This window comes from Neoarius graeffei, chromosome 6 (assembly GCF_027579695.1).
Source record: "Neoarius graeffei isolate fNeoGra1 chromosome 6, fNeoGra1.pri, whole genome shotgun sequence".
NCBI lineage: Eukaryota > Metazoa > Chordata > Actinopteri > Siluriformes > Ariidae > Neoarius > Neoarius graeffei.
This window is the reverse complement of record NC_083574.1, coordinates 92,154,339-92,173,694: the sequence shown is the minus strand read 5'-3', so window position 1 is coordinate 92,173,694 and position 19,356 is coordinate 92,154,339. Positions and strand designations below refer to the sequence as shown.

The 19,356-nt window shown below is 43.0% G+C and overlaps 1 protein-coding gene across 1 annotated transcript; it reads right to left on the bottom strand.

Annotated features, from left to right (window-relative positions):
* Positions 1-4,009: 4,009 nt before the first annotated feature.
* Positions 4,010-6,788, bottom strand: LOC132887579 (extracellular calcium-sensing receptor-like). Its single transcript, XM_060923044.1, has 6 exons — positions 6,704-6,788; positions 6,531-6,610; positions 5,554-6,366; positions 5,246-5,473; positions 5,039-5,162; positions 4,010-4,917 (listed from the first exon to the last, which is right to left on the bottom strand). The coding sequence occupies exons 1-6, from the start codon at positions 6,786-6,788 to the stop codon at positions 4,010-4,012; spliced, it is 2,238 nt and encodes a 745-aa protein (XP_060779027.1).
* Positions 6,789-19,356: the final 12,568 nt, after the last annotated feature.

Sequence of the window (19,356 nt, the reverse complement as noted above, 5' to 3'; positions counted from 1 at the left end):
CTGGCAAACCATCCGGCGCCTCAGGAGGGGGAAGCAGTACTCTGCCAACACTGTTTACAGTGCGGGTGGGGAGCTGTTGACCTCGACTGGGGACATTGTTGGGCGGTGGAAGGAATACTTCGAGGATCTCCTCAATCCCACCATCACATCTTCCATTGAGGAGGTGGAGGCTGATGACTCAGAGGTGGACTCATCCATTACCCAAGCTGAAGTCACTGATGTGGTTAGAAAGCTCCTCGGTGGCAAGGCACCGGGGGTGGATGAGATCTGCCCCGGGTATCTCAAGTCTCTGGATGTTGTGGAGCTGTCTTGGCCGACACGCTTCTGCAACATTGCGTGGCAGTCGGGGACAGTGCCTCTGGAGTGGCAGACTGGGGTGGTGGTCCCTCTTTTTAAGAAAGGGGACCGGAGAGTGTGCTCCAATTATAGGGGAATCACACTTCTCAGCCTCCCAGGGAAGGTTTACTCCAGGGTACTGGAGAGGAGAATTCAGCCAATAGTCGAACCTCGGATCCAGGAGGAACAATGCAGTTTTCGTCCTGGTCGCGGAACACTAGACCAGCTCTAGACCTTTCATAGGGTGCTCGAGGGTTCATGGGAGTTTGCCCAACCAGTCCAGATGTGCTTTGTGGATCTGGAGAAGGGATTCGACTGTGTCCCTCATGGCATTCTGTGGGGGGTGCTTCGGGAGTATGGGGTTTGGGGCTCTTTGCTAAGGGCTGTTCGGGCCCTGTACAAATGGAGCAGGAGTCTGGTTCGCATTGCCAGCAGTAAGTGAGACCTGTTCCCAGTGCATGCTGGACTCCGGCAGGGCTGCCCTTTGTCACAGGTTCCGTTCATAATCTTTATGGACAGAATTTCTAGGCGCAGCCAGGGGCCGGAAGGAATCCTGTTTGGGAACCACAGGATTTCATCTCTGCTTTTTGCAGATGATGTTGTCCTGTTGGCTTCTTCAAACCAGGACCTTCAGCATGCACTGGGGAGGTTTGCAGTCGAGTGTGAAGCAGCTGGGATGAGAATCAGGACCTCCAAGTCCGAGGCCATGGTTCTCGACCGGAAAAGGGTGGCTTGCCCTCTCCAGGTTGGTGGAGAAGTCCTGCCTCAAGTGGAGGAGTTTAAGTATCTCAGGATCTTGTTCAGGAGTGAGGGAAGGATAGAGCATGAGATCGACAGGCGGATCAGTGCGACCTCCGCAGTGATGCAGTCACTTTACCGGTCCATCATGGTGAAGAAGGAGCTGAGCCAAAAGGCAAAGCTCTCGATTTACTGGTCGATCTATGTTCCAACTCTCACCTATGGTCATGAGCTTTGGGTAATGACCGAAAGAACAAGATCGTGGATACAAGCAGCCGAAATGAGTTTCCTTCACAGGGTGGCTGGGCGCTCCCTTAGAGATAGGGTGAGAAGCACAGTCACTCGGGAGGAGCTCGGAGTAGAGCTGCTGCTCCTCCACATCGAGAGGAATCAGCTGAGGTGGCTCAGGCATCTCTTTTGGGTGCCTCCTGGATGCCTCCCTGGGGAGGTGTTCCAGGCATGTCCCCCTGGGAGGAGGCCCCGGGGAAGACCCGGGAGACACTGGAGTGACTATGTCTTTCAGCTGGCCTGGGAATGCCTCCGTGTTCTTCCCGAGGAGCTGGCTGAGGTGTCTGGGGAAAGGGAAGTTTGTGCTTCCATGCTCAGACTGCTGCCTCTGTGACCTGGCCCTGGATAAGCGGAAGAAGACGAGACAAGATGAGACAAGGAAACAAAAAGAAATACTCAGATTACAGAACAAACTTCACTTATTTCACATGCCAGTAAAATAATGATAAAGATCCTGCATGCAAGATTGCAGCAATACATGGAAAAAGAATTACCAGCTGTGAATGCTGGATTTAGAAGTTGTGGAGGCACCAGAGATAAAATGGCCAGCATTCACTGGATAATAGACACATCAAAGTAGTTCCAGGAAAAAAAATAAATGAATAAAAAATTTACTTCTGCGTCCTTTATTACTCCAAAGCATTTGAATGTGTGGACCACAAAACAAAAAAAAAAGTTCTGTTCTGAAAGGAATGGGGAATCTGTATATAGGCCAAGTAGAAATGGTCAGAACAGAGTATGGAACACCTGCCTTGCTTCATTTCATTTCAGTTAAATTCAGTTCAATCTAATTCAATTGATTCATTATGTGTACCAAGTGCCCTGTTTAATAATAGTGTGACCTGTTATAAAAATAAGTGGTTGAAAGGCAGAAAGAGATGCCTGTCATCCCTTCCAGCATTGCAAACTGCGACAGTGAAAATAGAACAAGAGGATCAAATTCAGTGGAGGTTCTCCTCTTGTGGCTTGTTGGAGAAATGTCTGAGATGTTACAATGGCTTTTGTCATTGAAAACATCCATTATTTTTGCTTGTGGTATTTGATGGCAAAGACTTTCCAGTTCCCTTCATTAGACAATGCCATAATAAATGTGTCAATGCTATATTTATTTTCTGATCATATTTGGTAATTGTTGTCCTTCTTACAATTAGCCAAACTGCTTGACCACCAGAACCAGTAAAAACAGAGTGCCAGTTGGAGCTGGGATACATTCTGAACATATTTGGTGCACAAACAAATAGAAAATAACTGGAAAATAATGCATAAATTGCTGATTATTTCAGATTATAGCTGAAATAGAATGTTAAGAGAACAACAGTCTGATGTGGAGGTACTCCAAACGCACCTTCAAATGCAAGAAGGTTTTATCAGCTGCATGGACAGTATGTGTAGCATGGTGAATTGCAGGAATGTTGGACACAGCCCAATTTCTGAATGTGTGGCAGATGCAAAAGTGCCAGATATCTGTAAAGTAATGGTAAACCACAAGCATATAAAACCAGTCATTAAGCTTGCATACACACAGCAACTTTTATTCATACCATTGAAAGTGCACTTATAGATGTGAGGTAGGGAAATTTATTATTATTATTATTATTATTATTATTATTATTATTATTATTATTATTATTATCCATCCATCCATCCATCCATCCATCCATCCATCCATTATCTGTAGCCTCTTATCCTGTCCTACAGGTTTGCAGGCAAGCTGGAGCCTATCCCAGCTAACAATGGATGAGAGGTGGGGTACACCCTGGACAAGTCACCAGGTCATCGCAGGGCTGACACATAGAGATAAACAACCATTCATGCCCACATTCAAACCTAGGGTGAATTTAGTGCCACCAGTTTGCCTAACATACATGTCTTTGGACTGTGGTGGAAAATGGAGCACATAGAAACCCACACAGACATGCAAAGAACATGCAAACTCACACAAAAAGGCCCCGTCAGCCACTGGGCTCAAACCCAAAACCTCCTTGCTGTGAGGTGACAGTACTAACCACAACACCACCTTGATATCTTTATTATTATTATTCAGGCATTTAACAGTTACCTTATAAATTTGATGTATGGAAATTGACATGTTGTGTGTTAGTTGAGATTTCTATTTCACAGATTATGGTATAAAAAGCAGGGGCACATTGTGGCTTAAGCTGGGGACAAAATAAGAAAAGGAACATTTTAAAGGAAAACTGTCTGAAAATATATATTAAAACACACTATGTTTATGTCATGATATTTTATGCACTAAATACTAATTCTAAATACGAATACTCCCAACTGCTCCCCGCGTGCTGTTAGCATGGCTACCCACTGCTCTGGGTATGTGTGTGTGTTCATTGCTCACGTGTGTGTGCATGTGTGTGTTCACTGCTTCAGATGGGTTAAATGCAGATAGGAATTTCACAAGCGTGTGATGAATAAAGTAGTGCTTCTTCTTCTTCTTCTTCTTCTTCTTCTACTTAATTACATGTAAATGGTGCTTCAAAGTCAGCTGAACAGTTTATTTACTGCAGACACTGAAATTATACATTTTTATGCTAATGCATTTTAAAGTCTTGACTGAAGTTATAACATCAACTTTACAAAGGTTATATAATTTGAATAGGTCATGCTAATCATGAGAACTTACAAAGATAAATCATTTTGCAGGTGTTTTACCCATCATTTCCTTTTTAGTGTTTTTCTCTGGTTTCAGTATGATTATATAGCACTTTGGAACAAAGATGCAGAATAGTAAACCAAAGCTTGATGTTAAAATGGCAAATATCTCTACAGCGACGGTGAATTTTCCAGGAGAGCTGACATAAGCAGGAATAAAGGTGATCCAAACTGCACAGAATATGAGGATGCTGAATGTAATGAATTTGGCTTCATTGAAATTGTCAGGCAGCTTCCTGGCCAGAAAAGCCAAAATAAAACACAAAAGAGCCAGGAGTCCTATATAACCCAACACGGCCCAGAACCCGATAGCTGAGCCTACATTACATTCTAATATGATCTTTTCTTTGGAGTACTTCATATTTTTGTCAGGAAAAGGAGGAGATATTGTTAACCACAGTACACAAATAATAACCTGTACAAGAGTGAAGGCAAGTACACTGAGTCTCTGCTGTAGAGGCCCAAACCATTTCATGACATTATTTCCGGGAAGTGTCGCCCTGAAGGCCATTAATACCACTACCGTTTTCCCCAGAACACAGGAGATGCAGAGAACAAATATGATCCCAAATGCAGTGTGGCGCAGCATACAGGACCATGCAGAAGGCTGACCAATGAATGTAAGTGAACAGAGGAAACACAGAATAAGAGAGAAGAGCAGCAAGAAGCTCAGTTCAGAATTATTTGCTCTAACAATTGGTGTGTCCTTGTGTTTGAAAAAAATTACAGCAATGCAGATGGTAAAAGATACACCTAACAAAGAAAAGGATACAAGAATGATCCCCATTATTTCCTCAAATGACAGGAATTCCACCACTTTGAAAACACAGGTGTCTTTCCTGTCATTGGACCACAGTTCTTGTGGACACTTGATACAAGTTATAGAATCTAAAGAAAGAGAAAATGAATAAAAGTTCAGCCATTTGTGTTTACTACCAAAATGAAACTTTTAAACTGGTTTTAATTGTGTGTGCATCATTGAAGTTTAAGCACTATTCATTAGCTATACCTGTGACATTACTGATTTCCCCCTCTGCACAAGGAATACAGTCAAAACAGCAGATTGGCCTTCCTTTCTGCACAGCCTTCCTTGTGCCCAGGGGACAACTTGGACTACACACAGAGACTGGAACCTGAAAACCATTTTTATTATATACACAATACTCTGAAATATATATTGTAAATATTATTTGTGCAAATAGATATTGTGATTTACCTGTGCTTTGTTGTGGGCCCAGGCTATACTGATGTTGTTCAATGACAGCTGAAGGTGTGTTTGCAAAGAGCCATCATAGAAGCCCACTTTAACAAACACTATTTCACCATTTTTACCCTGTTGCCAATTCAGCAGTTCATACCTTGCAGCAGGGTCTCCATTTTCATCAAAGTGTACTTCCTCTCCAACTGTAGTTGTGAAATGAAGTTTCTTCAACTTATTGACTACCTAAAAAAAAGCATTACAAACTCTTCCATCATCGAAATAGGTACATAATTTTCATGAGGTGATACTGTACTAATCCTGACCTGCCATGGTTTGTTATCTGTAATGTTTGCACATGCAAAAGAAATTTCTTTTCCACTCTCTTTCTTTGAACAGTTATATAAGTTGTGCAGGGCATAACTGACAGCATAGACAGCCTTATAAACATTATTTGCGACTCGTAATGCTGAGATGTCTGTATAATGGTTTTGAACTTGACTAAGACTTTCATCACCTTTGCACATTTGTTTCATCTCAGTATTTTCTTGTGTGGGAAGCTTACATTCAAATATTGTCTCCCACAACTCTTTGTAAATAGCTGCATCAGAAGCAGGATTAATCTTGGTCAGAAATTGCCCAAGGCCCTGAATTTGAGCTTTGGGGATCGCAAATCCCATGGATCCTTTCAGAAGGTGTTGCCACTGAGCATAATCTGGGTTGATGTCAGATATCCAGTCCTCACTGCCAATCCACTGAAATCCAGTCAAGTTCTGTAAGGCCATTTCCTTTAGAAGAACCCCAAAGTCAAAGTATGAGACAATAGCGACAATCACTTTGGAAGTTGAAGCCTTCATAGTTTCAACTATTTTCTGAAGTTTTTCACTGCTGTCTGTCCTCAAGAATGCCATGGAATACTCAATACAGATTCCCTCTTTTTTGGCTCCAATAATAAATTCATTTATGCCATTGTTACCATAGTCATCATCACTGCATAGGGCCCCTACCCATGTCCAGCCAAAATGCCTGACCAGCTTAACCAAAGCCCTGCTCTGGTAGTAATCACTGGGAATAGTTCTGAAGAAAGTTGGGTGTTTTTTCCTGTCACTTAGGCATGCACATGTTGAAAAGTGACTGACCTGCAACACATCAATTTCAATAACAATTTACTTTCTCCTAAACTTGTATTATTAGGTATGCTCTTAATTTCCCCTCCAAAGCATACAATTTATTTATTTATTTATTTATTTATTTTCTTTCATTTACAACAAAGTACTTTTTACACAGCAAATTTAAACCTTACCACAGGTATGTACAAAGGTCCCACAGTAGCAGACAGGGCAATCGATGGACTGGAGGCTGTTTCTCCTATGATTGCTTGAACTGTATCAGATTTGGAGCAAGACATTACAGATTTATGCTTTCCATTGCCATTAATTAAGGACAAGGCAGATCTTGTAGTTAATTCTACTGAACCACAGCCATCATAGATTCGATAACCCACTTTGACCCCGGGAAGAATATCAGTTCTGTTGTTGATTTCCTCAATGGCAAATACCATTGTTTGTGCATGTTGAAATTCACGGAGATCTAAGCTATTGAACCAGGGGAAAAAAAAAAAAACTACTTATCTTTCGAATGAACCCCAGAAGCATGAATACAGTCAGAAATTTATATGTATGCTTTTATGCAAATAAAAAAAAGAAAATATTTGTGATCTTATTAAAAGAATATATATTAAACCAATGTTATATTTCAAATTAATATAATTCAACAAATTCATATTTCCCAAATGTGCCCTAATGTACCTTCTGCATTTTGCTTGCCCATGCTCAGCTGTAAAGACAGGTGTGGTCTGGTCCCATTTGGAATGGAAGGAAAATATACCACCAATCATTACATCACCATCTTGGCTGAGTTGAGGAGGATTAGGTGGGCCTAGTAATCTGCATGGAGGATCAGCTGCTCTCACCTGAGTGAATAATAGCCATGTATGCAGGAACCTCATTCTCATCCAACCCAAAAACAATGACTGCTGTTTTGGCATTTATAGGACCCACAACTCCCAAGTTGGGAGTCTTGGGAATTCCAGTAAGAAGTGCATTACCTCAGTATTTTGGACTGTTTATAAGGAGCCACACATGTTTAGTTGATTACACTGTTGTGTAAATTGACACAAAATGCTCGATTTTGATAATAATTATCTTGTAATGGTGCCTTACATTATATATATGTTATTATCAGTGGGACCAAGTTAATGCTTTCTGTATCCAACTGATAGCATGGACTGCTCTGAGAATAAATAAATAAATAAATAAATAAATAAATAAATAATAACATTAAAAGTCCACAATAAAATTATCATTTTGTCTGGTTTTATTATTTTCAGTGGTGCCTGAAAGTTTGTGAACCCTTTAGAATTGTCTATATTTCTGCCTAAATATGACCTAAAACATCATCAGATTTTCACACAAGTCCTTAAAGTAGATAAAGAGAACCCAGTTAAACAAATAAGACAAAAATATTATCCTTGGTCATTTATTTATTGAGGAAAATGATCCAATATTACATATCTGTGAGTGGCAAAAGTATGGGAACCTCTAGGATTAGCAGTTAATTTGAAGGTGAAATTAGAGTCAGGTGTTTTCAATCAATGGGATGACAATCAGGTGTGAGTGGGCACCCTGTTTTATTTAAAGAACAGGGATCTATCAAAGTCTGATCTTCACAACACATGTTTGTGGAAGTGTATCATGGCATGAACAAAGGAGATTTCTGAGGACCTCAGAAAAAGCCTTGTTAATGCTCATCAGGCTGGAAAAGGTTGCAAAACCATCTCTAAAGAATTTGGACTCCACCAATCCACAGTCAGACAGATTGTGTGCAAATGGAGGAAATTCAAGACCATTGTTACCCTCCCCAGGAGTGGTCATCCAACAAAGATCACTCCAAGAGCAAGGTGTGTAATAGTCGGCGAGGTCACAAAGGACCCCAGGGCAACTTCTAAGCAACTGAAGGCCCCCCTCACTTTGGCTAATGTTAATGTTCATGAGTCCACCATCAGGAAAACACTGAACAACAATGGTGTGCATGGCAGGGTTGCAAGGAGAAAGCCACTGCTCTCCAAAAAGAACATTACTGCTCATCTGCAGTTTGCTAAAGATCACGTGGACAAGCCAGAAGTCTATTGGAAAAAATATATATATATTTTGTGGACAGATGAGAGCAAAATAGAACTTTTTGGTTTAAATTAGAAGCATTATGTTTGGAGAAAGGAAAACACTGCATTCCAGCATAAGAACCTTATCCCATCTGTGAAACATGGTGGTGGTAGTATCATGGTTTGGGCCTGTTTTGCTGCATCTGGACCAGGACAGCTTACCATCATTGATGGAATCATGAATTCTGAAATTATACCAGCAAATTCTAAAGGAAAATGTCAAGACATCTGTCCATGAACTGAATCTCAAGAGAAGGTGGGTCATGCAGCAAGACAATGACCCTAAGCACACAAGTTGTTCTAACAAAGAATGGTTCATGAAGAATAAAGTTAATTTTCTGGAATGGCCAAGTCAATGTCCTGACCTTAAGCCAATCGAAATATTGTGGAAGGACCTGAAGCGAGCAGTTCATGTGAGGAAACCCACCAACATCTCAGAGTTGAAGCTGTTCTGTATGGAGGAATGGGCTAAAATTCCTCCAATCCAGTGTGCAGGACTGATCAACAGTTACCGGAAATGTTTAGTTGCAGTTATTGCTGCACAAGGGGGCCACACCAGATACTGAAAGCAAAGATTCACATACTTTTGCCACTCACAGATATGTAATATTGGATCATTTCCCTCAATAAATAAATGACCAACTATAATTTTTTTGTCTCATTTGTTTAACTGGGTTCTCTTTATCTACTTTTAGGACTTGTGTGAAAATCTGATGATGTTTTAGGTCACATTTGTGCAGAAATATAGAAAATTCTAAAGGGTTCACAAACTTTCAAGCACCACTGTATAGGTAGGTATTTGAAGAACATGAGCATTTTTGTTTTATTCCATCAACTACTGACAGCATCTCCCCCAAATTCCCCAGAAAATATTATCACTTAGTAATTTTTGAAAATTACTACTGTTCAAAATAACAAAAAAAAAGAAGCATTTTTTTCTGACTTTGAAAAACGCATCAAGATCAAATTCAATTTTAAACAACAAAATACTCATGGTTGAACTGAGGATGTGTTCAAAAGACAACATCTGGTGGAATACCCGTAAGATTTAATCGCATCTTTGATGCATCTTGGCATGCACTCCACCAGTCTTTCAGGTTGCTCCAGGGTGAATTTATGCCACTCTTTCTGACACATCGGTCTGCAAAACAAAAGGGAGTGAAAAGTCAGGAGAATGCAACAGTGGGCCCACACACAAAACCACTTTTACCTGAGCAAAAGCCCGTTTGCACAGCTCCGTCCACCAGACCTGATCTGGTGCTCCCTTTTCCGTGAGGTCAGTTTGTAGGCTGGTCTAAATACTTTGGCACGAACCACCTGTAATAGTCAGCCAGCCCCAAGAATTGCCTCACTGCCTTTTTGGTCTTAGATCTTGGGCAGGCCGCAATGGCTGCAGTTTTATCAATTTGGGGATGCACTGCCCATGCATTGTGGATTTGGAGAAGGCATTCGACCGTGTCCCTCATGGTATTCTGTGGGTGGTTCTTTGGGAGTATGGGGTTCGGGGCTCTTTGCTAAGTGCTGTCCGGTCCCTGTACGAATGGAGCAGGAGTCTGGTTCGCATTGCCAGCAGTAAGTCAGACCTGTTCCCAGTGCATGTTGGACTCCGGCAGGGCTGCCCTTTGTCACAGGTTCTGTTCATAATTGTTATGGACAGAATTTCTAGGTGCAGCCAGGAGCCGGAGGGAATCCTGTTTGGGAACCACAGGATTTCATCTCTGCTTTTTGCAGATGATATTGTCCTGTTGGCTTCTTCAAACCAGGACCCTCAGCATGCACTGGGGCAGTTTGCAGTCGAGTGTGAAGCGGCTGGGATGAGAATCAGCACCTCCAAGTCCAAGGCCATGGTTCTTGACCGGCAAAAGGTGGCTTGCCCTCTCCAGGTTGGTGGATAAGTCCTGTCTCAAGTGGAGGAGTTTAAGTATCTTGGGATCTTGTTCACGAGTGAGGGAAGGATAGAGCATGAGATCGACAGGCGGATCGGTGCGGCCTCCACAGTGATGCGGTTGCTTTACTGGTCCGTCGTGGTGAAGAAGGAGCTGAGCCAAAAGGTGATGCTCTCGATTTACCGGTCGATCTACGTTCTGACTCTCACCTATGGTCATGAGCTTTGGGTAATGACCAAAAGAACAAGCTCGTGGATACAAGCGGCTGAAATTAGTTTCCTTCGCAGGGTGGCTGGGCGTTCCCTTAGAGATAGGGTGAGAAGCACAGTCACTCGGGAGGAGCTCGGAGTAGAGCCGCTGCTCCTCCACATCGAGAGGAATCAGCTGAGGTGGCTCGGGCATCTATTTCGGATGCCTCCCTGGGGAGGTGTCCCAAGCATGCCCCTCCGGGAGGAGGCCCCGGGGAAGACCCAGAACACGCTGGAGGGACTATGTCTCTCGGCTGGCCTGGGAATGCCTCAGTGTTCTTCCCAAGGAGCTGGCTGAGGTGTCTGGGGAAAGGGAAGTTTGTGCTTCCATGCTCAGACTGCTGCCTCCGCGACCCAGCCCCGGATAAGCAGAAGAAGACGAGATGAGATGAGACGAGACTGCCCATGACCCAAGTGGAAGCCCAGATACCAATTGCACACTTTTTTGGGTTTGCTGTGAACCACGCATGCCTCAGTGACCTCAGGACAGCCCAGACATGTTGTAAATGCCACTGCCAATCATTAATATCAATAATTTTGTTGTCTGAATAGGCAGCAGCATAAGCATTGTGGGGACAGAGTATTTGGTCCATGAGATGCTGAAACGTTGCTGGTGCCCCAAACAACCTGGAAGGAAGGGTGACAAATTGGTGTAAACCAAACAGAGTGGAAAAGGCTGTTTTCTCACAGGATAATGGCATCAAGGGGATCTGCTAATATCCCTTTGTCAAATCCAGTGATGAATAAAAGCATGCTGTGCCTAACTGATCGAGCAGTTCATCAATGCAAGGCATCGGATTCGCATCCAATTTAGACATTGCATGGACTTTTCTATAGTCCACACAGAATGAGACTGAACCATCGGTCTTGGGAACCAAGACCACTGGGCTGCTCGATTCACTGTGTGACTACTCAATTAGTCCCATCTCAAGCATGACATGGAGTTCATCCCAAACCACATATTTCTTGGGCTTGGGGAGCCGATATGGACAGCTGCACACCACCACCCCTGTGGGAGTCTTGATGTGGTGTTCTATGAGGTCAGTGTGACCAGGGAGGGGTGAGAACACATAACAGAACTCCTCCTGCAACCTGATAACCTGTGCTCTATGGGATGTTGAGAGGTGGTCTCCACATGGGACCGGGGTGAACTGGGCTGCACTTTTTGGATTTATCTCCAGTTCCAGTTCCACCCTCTCTGGAGCTAACATTGGCAAAGCCACAGAAACCTCTTCTCTCCATGGTTTTAGGAGATTGAGGTGGTAAATTTGACATGTGCCGCCTTTATCTGGATGTTTGACCTCATAGTTGACTTCCCCAATTTGCCATGTGACATCAAAGGGCCCTTGCCAATTGGCAAGTAATTTTGAGCTTGAGGTGGGCAGTAAAATAAGCACTTTATCTCCCAGTGCAAATTCCCTTACCTGTGTCCATCTGTTGAACAGCCAGAATTGACATTGTTATGCCTGTAGAAAATTCTCTTGGGTTATGTGACTCAATGCATAGAGTTTTGTTCTCACATACTGAATTTCATTTTTGCTTTGTGAAGCCCCCCCTCCCAATTTTCTCTAATGATGTCTCAAACACAATGGGGCTTGCGCCCATACAGTAATTCATATTGGGAATAGCTGGTGGAGGCTTGCAGGACCTCACGCACTGCAAAAAACAGAGGGTCTAGCCACCTATCCTAGTTCTTAGAGTTCCTGTGAGTGAACTTATGAATCATGTTTTTCAGTGTTTGGTTAATCATTCAAGCAGTCCATCATTTTTTGGATGATAAACACTTGTACAAATTGATTTAATCCCCAATAGTTTTACAGTTTACATAGAGTGCGTGATGTAAACATATTGCCTTGATCATTCAAGAGTTCTTTCGAAATCCTGACTCAAGAGATGATGCAGAAGAGTGCGTCCGCAACACTTTATGCTAAGATATTGTGAAGAGGCACTGCTTCCAGGTATCACGATACATAATCCACTTTGACTAACACAAAGCGGTTCCCATGTACAGATCGATCTACAACTCCAATTCCAAACTTTGGGACACTGTGTAAAACATAACGTGAATGTGAAGATTTCCAAATAATGGAAACCCTGTATTTCATTGACAATAGTACAAAGCAGGGCTTTGAACCGGAATTTTTTTCCTATTGGTTCGTTCCGAACAGAAACGGAATTTTAACGTTTCCGGTTTTGGGTTCCACCATTAAATAGACGTTCCCGAACCGGTTAGAACAAAAAAAATTTGTTCCCGGAACGGTTAATTACGTTCCCTGTCAGCTGTTTAACAAATGGCTATAAAATTATGTCTCTGTCTCATCCAGCTTAAGCCAAATGTAGGCTAATTCTATTACAACCTTCATTAAATAAGACAAGAAATAATTCAAAACAATTATTATTTCAAATGTTGGCGATTTGGATTCTCAGTATGTCTTCCCATCTACACAAACAGAAAAAGTGCCAAAAATGAAAGATAATTCGTTTAGTGTGTTACCAAAGGCTAGTCAGGCCCTATAGAGGGCTACCGCATGACGTCACCGCGCCGCGAGATTTTGTTAGGCGCCATATTGGAAGACCAAGTACACATCTATGCAAGTACATACATACATAAAACAAACTACACCTGAAATGTAGCCAGGGCCGGTTCTGCCCTAATCTGGACCCGGGTGCAACATCGCGCAACCCCCCCCCCCCCCAAAAAAAAAAAAAACAGTCTAAATCAGAACAACCATCACATAACTATAACTATAAACATTTTATATCAACTATTTTAACTAAATGGGCTATAATAAATAAGCCTGCAGGCAGCCACGGCGGGCTGCCTCAGAAAAGTAACCATTCAATGACGCAACTGAAAGCCTGCAGCCATGGCGGGCTGCCTCAGAAAAGTAACCATTTGTCCTACCTTAAAACTCGTTTTGCATTTTCTGCCTCCTTTTTTGTATTTTCGACCCTCCGTTTATTTTCTTTCCTTTTCTGAAAACCCGATTTGTGTCCAGACATTTTGTTCTGCTACCAACGAACTAACTCGTCAGGTCTCGTCTCTCGAGCCCGCGATGATTCCCGTGGGAAGGGCAACAACTGATACATTTTTACAAACAGCCAATAGGGAGGTTGCATCGTTCAGGCTCTTCTTTGCTCAGACACTCAGTAATGCAATTACTCACTAGTAGTCCACCTTCCCGCTCTCTCCATTCAATCAGTGAACGTCACACAGGAAGTGAACCCCAGCGGGTCATAGAAACTGGCGCAGGAGAAGAATGACTATTTGTAGGCTACAGAAACTTTGAGGAACGAAATAAAAACCGGTATTAACCGGTTACCATTATTTTTAATAAGCGTTTCTGTTCCGGAACATAAAAAATAATAAAGTTTCTGGTTTCGTTTCTGTTCCATGTGAAATAGAAAAAGTTCCCGGTTTTCGTTTTCGTTCCTTGAACCGGTTCAAAGCCCTGGTACAAAGACAACATATCTAATGTTGAAACTGAGAAATGTTATTGGGCTTTTTTTTTCAAAAATATATGATCATTTTGAACATGGTCTGTTTCAAAAAAGTTGGAACAGGGACAACAAAAGACTGAAAAGTTGTGCAATGCTAAATTAAACTAAGTTGGTTAATTGGCAACAGGTCAATAACATGATTGGGTATAAAAAGAACATCCTAAAGAGGCTAAGTCTTTCAGTAGTAATGAAGGGGAGGCATTCACCTCTCTGTGAAAGGCTGCATTGGCAAACTGTGCAACAATTTAAGAATAATGCTCCTCAATGCAAAATTGCAAAGAATTTTGGTATCACATCATCTATGGTACATAAGATCATTAAAATATTCAGATAATCTGCAGAAATCTCTGTATGCAAGAGACAAGGTTGAAAACTGACATCAGATGCCTGTGATCTTCAGGCCCTCAGGTGACACTGCATTAAAAGCAGACAGGTGTCTGTAGCGGAAATCACTGTATGCCTTCAAGATCATTTCAGGAAACCATTGTCTGTGAAAACAGTTCATTACTGCATCCACAAATGCAAGTTAAACCATATGCAAACAATCTCCAGAAACACCGTCACCTTCTCTGGGCCTGAACTCTTTTACTATGGACTTCGGCAAAGTGGAAAACTGTCCTGAAGTCTGATTAATCAAAAATAGAAATTCTTTTTAGAAATCATGGACACCACATCCTCCAGGCTAAAGAGGAGAGGGACCATCTGGCTTGGTATCACTGCACAGTTCAAAAGCCAGCATCTGTGATGATATGAGGGTGCCTATGTGCACATGACATGGGTAGATTGTACATCTGTGAAGGCATCATTAATGCTGAATGATATATACAAGTTTCAAAGCAATTTGCTGCCATTCAGACAAAATCATTTTCAGGAAAGGCCTTCCTTCTTTCAGCAAGACAATGCCAAACTGCTTTCTTCACATAATAAAATTGCATGGCTCCATAGTAAAAGAGTCAGGGTGTGAAACTGACCTCCCTGCAGTACAGACCTGTCTCCCATTTAAAACATTTGGTGCATTTGGTGAAGCACATAATATGACAAAGGAGATCCCGAACTGTTGAACAACTGATATTGTATATTAGGTAAGAATGGGACAACATTTCTCTTTCAAAACTACAGCAGTTGGTCTCCTCAGGTCCCAAACATTTAGAGAGTGTGGTTAAAAGTAGATGTGATGTAACACAGTGGTAAACATGCCCCATCCCAACTTGTTTGAAATGTGTTGTTGACATCATATTCAAAATGAGCCGTATATTTTTCAAAAAACAGTAAAATTTTTCAGTTTCTCTATTTGATATGATGTCTTTGTACTATTTTCAATGAAATATAGGGTTTTCATGATTGGCAAACACTGACATTCTGTTTTTATTTCTGTTTTACACAATGTCCCAACTTTTTTTGGAATTTGGGTTGTAATGGCCTGATGAGATCCATGCCAATTCTTTCAAAGAGGACCTTAACTCATGGTAATGGGTGCAATGGCACTTTTGGTGTGGCTGCTGGATTTACCAGCTGGCATTCATGACAAGCCGCACACAACCTGCAGACATCAGCACGAATCCCTGGCCAATAGAAATGAGAACATGAGACAATTTAGTGTTTTATCCTGACCTAAGTGCCAAACCATAGGATTACAATGAGCTGCATGGAATGAAAGTTCCGTATGGCTCTTTGGGATCAACATCTGTGTCATCCTTTCCTAAGTTTGAGTGTCCTGCATCACTTGATATAGCCTATCCTTAACAATACAAAAATATGGAAAGGAAAGCACAAAGCTAGATTGGAGCGGTTGGCCATCAATTACTTTCACTTGGTCAAAAGCATGCCTCAGAGACTCCTCACATGTCTGTTCCAATGGGAAATCCCCTAAGGGATTCCCCAGAGAAACAGGAAGGCCCTCCCCACTCTCTGTGTGATCATGATGGGGAGCTGACACAGATGGCCCTACGACTGCCTCCCCAGCTAATGTTGCCAATGGATTCCCCTGTGACATTCCCCCACAGGATCCCCCCACTACTAACTGTTTTATTAATGTTTTAAACCCTGGTCAAGCTGTTCCCAGGCTAAGTGGATTGGTGAGGTTCGGACTAACTGCTGCCTCCACACTATGCTTTTCTCCCTGGAATTGAATAGTGGCAGGCATTAGTGGATAGTTATGGATATCACCGTGCACACACCTGACCTTCACCAACTGTGCATTTCCCAGTGCCCTGCATTGAATCAAGCTTTGATACATGGAGGTCTGAGTAGAACCAGAACCCACCAAAGCCTGATGTGTAGCCCCTTGAATTCTCACAGAGACTCTGTACATTTTCTGTCAATCAGGGGAAGCCTGCAGTGCATCAGGAATGTGAATCAGTTGCCCTGCCTCCTTGCGGAAATGCTGATTCCGGGAAGTGCCAGCCTTCCCACCATGCTAACAGACCTGCCTCAGCACGTTCCCAGTTCTGTTGGGCTTGGATGAGTCCAGCTGTGGAGAGAGAGGGCATTAACAGCAGCACAAACACAGAAGAAGGGAGAGGAGAAACATGACAGCGGGGAGCAGGTTTCGTGGGAATTGGCCTAAGTGGGCTGGGGTAGGGGAGGGGTGAGGAGAGAGAAGGAGAGAGGGAGAGGGAGAAAGGGACAGTGAGCAAGAGAGAGGAACAGAGGCTTCAGGCATGCCTGCTCCTGGAAATGTCATCAGGTGATCCTTTGCCAGCCAGACCGCCTCTTCCAGAGACACTGCGCAGTGACACTGGATCCACATCAAGGTCTCACTCATCAGTTGGACAACAAACTGCTCCAGCATCATGTGGTCAGTAATGTCCTCCACGTCGCACTCGCCTGCCCACAACCACTATCGGCAAGCATCTAAATCAAGTTGCATGAATGCAAATGGGTGGCCAACTTCACTGTAGGCCAGTGCACAGAACTGCTGGAATGTTCTTTTGGACTGTGGCTGATTCATTGCAGTATAACCTACTTCAGATGATGGTACTCCAGTATGCGGTTGGTCAAGTGCTGCCGAGCCATGAGCTGCGAGCTGTTTTTCCCCTGACAAGTGCAGCAATAGGCCAGCCATCCACTGTGAGTTTGGCCACAAGCTTGCCTCCACAACGTGCTCAAACAGCTCAAGGAAGGCTTCTGTGTTGTCCTTTGGCCACATCTTCCCCAGCTGCGCAGGAACGCTGGCTGCAGGAGTGACTGCTGGAGTACCTGTTAACTGAACCAAGCTCCATATCATCTGTCAGGCTTTGACCTGGGCCTTGCACAGGGCCTGGAAGTGCTGTTCCTGCTCACTGGACAGGGCAAATAGCTTGTGGTGCTGATGTAGGAGGTCAGCAGTGAGGACATTGAGGAGCTCCCTGACTGGTTTGGACTTCATGGAGGCATTTGTTTCTCAAGTTCTGGGTTTTGGCATCAGTATAATGACTTTATCAGAGTGGGAAATGAGGAACTGGAGACAGACGCTGCAATTAAAGGTGTGCTTTTTATTTTAACTACACTTTTTAGTGACTTTAATGTTCACACACAGACACATATGTGGGGAGGTACAGCTCTGTCTCTCAGTATTCGTTATCTGAAAGGCACACAGAGACACATGTTAAAAGACAGCCAGTAATTAGACATACTCATCACATCCTCATCACATGGTACCTGCTGGTTCAACTTGACTCCTCCCAATGAGGTGTGGCGAAATAGCTTACAGCAGGTTATGGTTGCTGAACTGCTGGTTGTCCAGGTAGTGCTCTGAAAACAGTGTGGGCTTTGTAGAAATTTGGACTAATTTTGAGGGCACTGCTGGCCTATTAGGGTGGGATGGTATCCATCCCACTCGGGAAGGTGCTGCTCTCATTTCTTGCAGCATAGGTCATAGTCTCAGAACAGGCGTAGTGAACTTCTGACAAACCAGAGCCGAGGCCAGGGAGCAGATGAACAGGTTAACCCAACTATCTGCTAGCTGCACAGAGTCTTCACTCAGGGTCCACTACATCAAAACTGTGTCTGTTCCCCAAGCTCAACAAAAAAATTCGAAATACTCAGAAAGTTTGTTCCAGTAACCTAATCAATAAAAAATTAGATCATACTAACTGTACAACTGCTGCCAGCACCTTTGATTTAAAGGTGGGGCTATTAATGATTAGATCTCTTACATCTAAAGCACTAATGGTTAATGAAGTTATTACTGACCAAAAGTTTAATGTACTGTGTTTAACTGAAACATGGATTAACCCAAATGAATCTATAGCATTAAATGAAGCTAGTCCTCCTGGATACAGTTATACAGTGGTGCTTGAAAGTTTGTGAACCCTTTAGAATTTTCTATATTTCTACATAAATATGACCTAAAACATCATCAGATTTTCACACAAGCCCTAAAAGTAGATAAAGAGAACCCAGTTAAACAAATGAGACAAAAATATTATACTTGGTCATTTATTTCATCTCATCTCATTATCTCTAGCCGCTTTATCCTTCTACAGGGTCGCAGGCAAGCTGGAGCCTATCCCAGCTGACTACGGGTGAAAGGCGGGGTACACCCTGGACAAGTCGCCAGGTCATCACAGGGCTGACACATAGACACAGACAACCATTCACACTCACATTCACACCTACGGTCAATTTAGAGTCACCAGTTAACCTAACCTGCATGTCTTTGGACTGTGGGGGAAACCGGAGCACCCGGAGGAAACCCACGCAGACACAGGGAGAACATGCAAACTCCACACAGAAAGGCCCTCGCCGGCCCCGGGGCTCGAACCCAGGACCTTCTTGCTGTGAGGCGACAGCGCTAACCACTACACCACCGTGCCGCCCGGTCATTTATTTATTCAGGAAAATGATCCAGTATTACATATCTGTGAGTGGAAAAAGTATGTGAACCTTTGCTTTCAGTATCTGGTGTGACCCCCTTGTGCAGAAATAACTGCAAATAAACATTTGCGGTAACTGTTGATCAGTCCTGCACACCGGCGTGGAGGAATTTTAGCCCATTCCTCCGTACAGAACAGCTTCAACTCTGGGATGTTGGTGGGTTTCCTCACATGAACTGCTCACTTCAGGTCCATCCACAGCACTTCGATTGGATTAAGGTCAGGACTTTGACTTGGCCATTCCAAAACATTAACTTTATTCTTCTTTAACCATTCTTTGGTAGAACAACTTGTGTGCTTAGGGTCGTTGTCCTGATGCATGACCCATCTTCTCTTGAGATTCAGTTCAGGGATAGATGTCCTGAAGTTTTCCTTTAGAATTCGCTGGTATAATTCAGAATTCATTGTTCCATCAATG

Bases quoted from the DNA above. Each gene is read 5' to 3' on its own strand.
- LOC132887579 (XM_060923044.1), bottom strand. From the start codon at position 6,788: ATGGTATTTGCCATTGAGGAAATCAACAACAGAACTGATATTCTTCCC. The intron at 6,367-6,530 runs GTAAGGTTTAAA...GATGTGTTGCAG, and splicing joins GACCTTTGTACATACCTGTG to GTCAGTCACTTTTCAACATG. The intron at 5,163-5,245 runs GTAAATCACAAT...AATGGTTTTCAG, and splicing joins GGGCCCACAACAAAGCACAG to GTTCCAGTCTCTGTGTGTAG.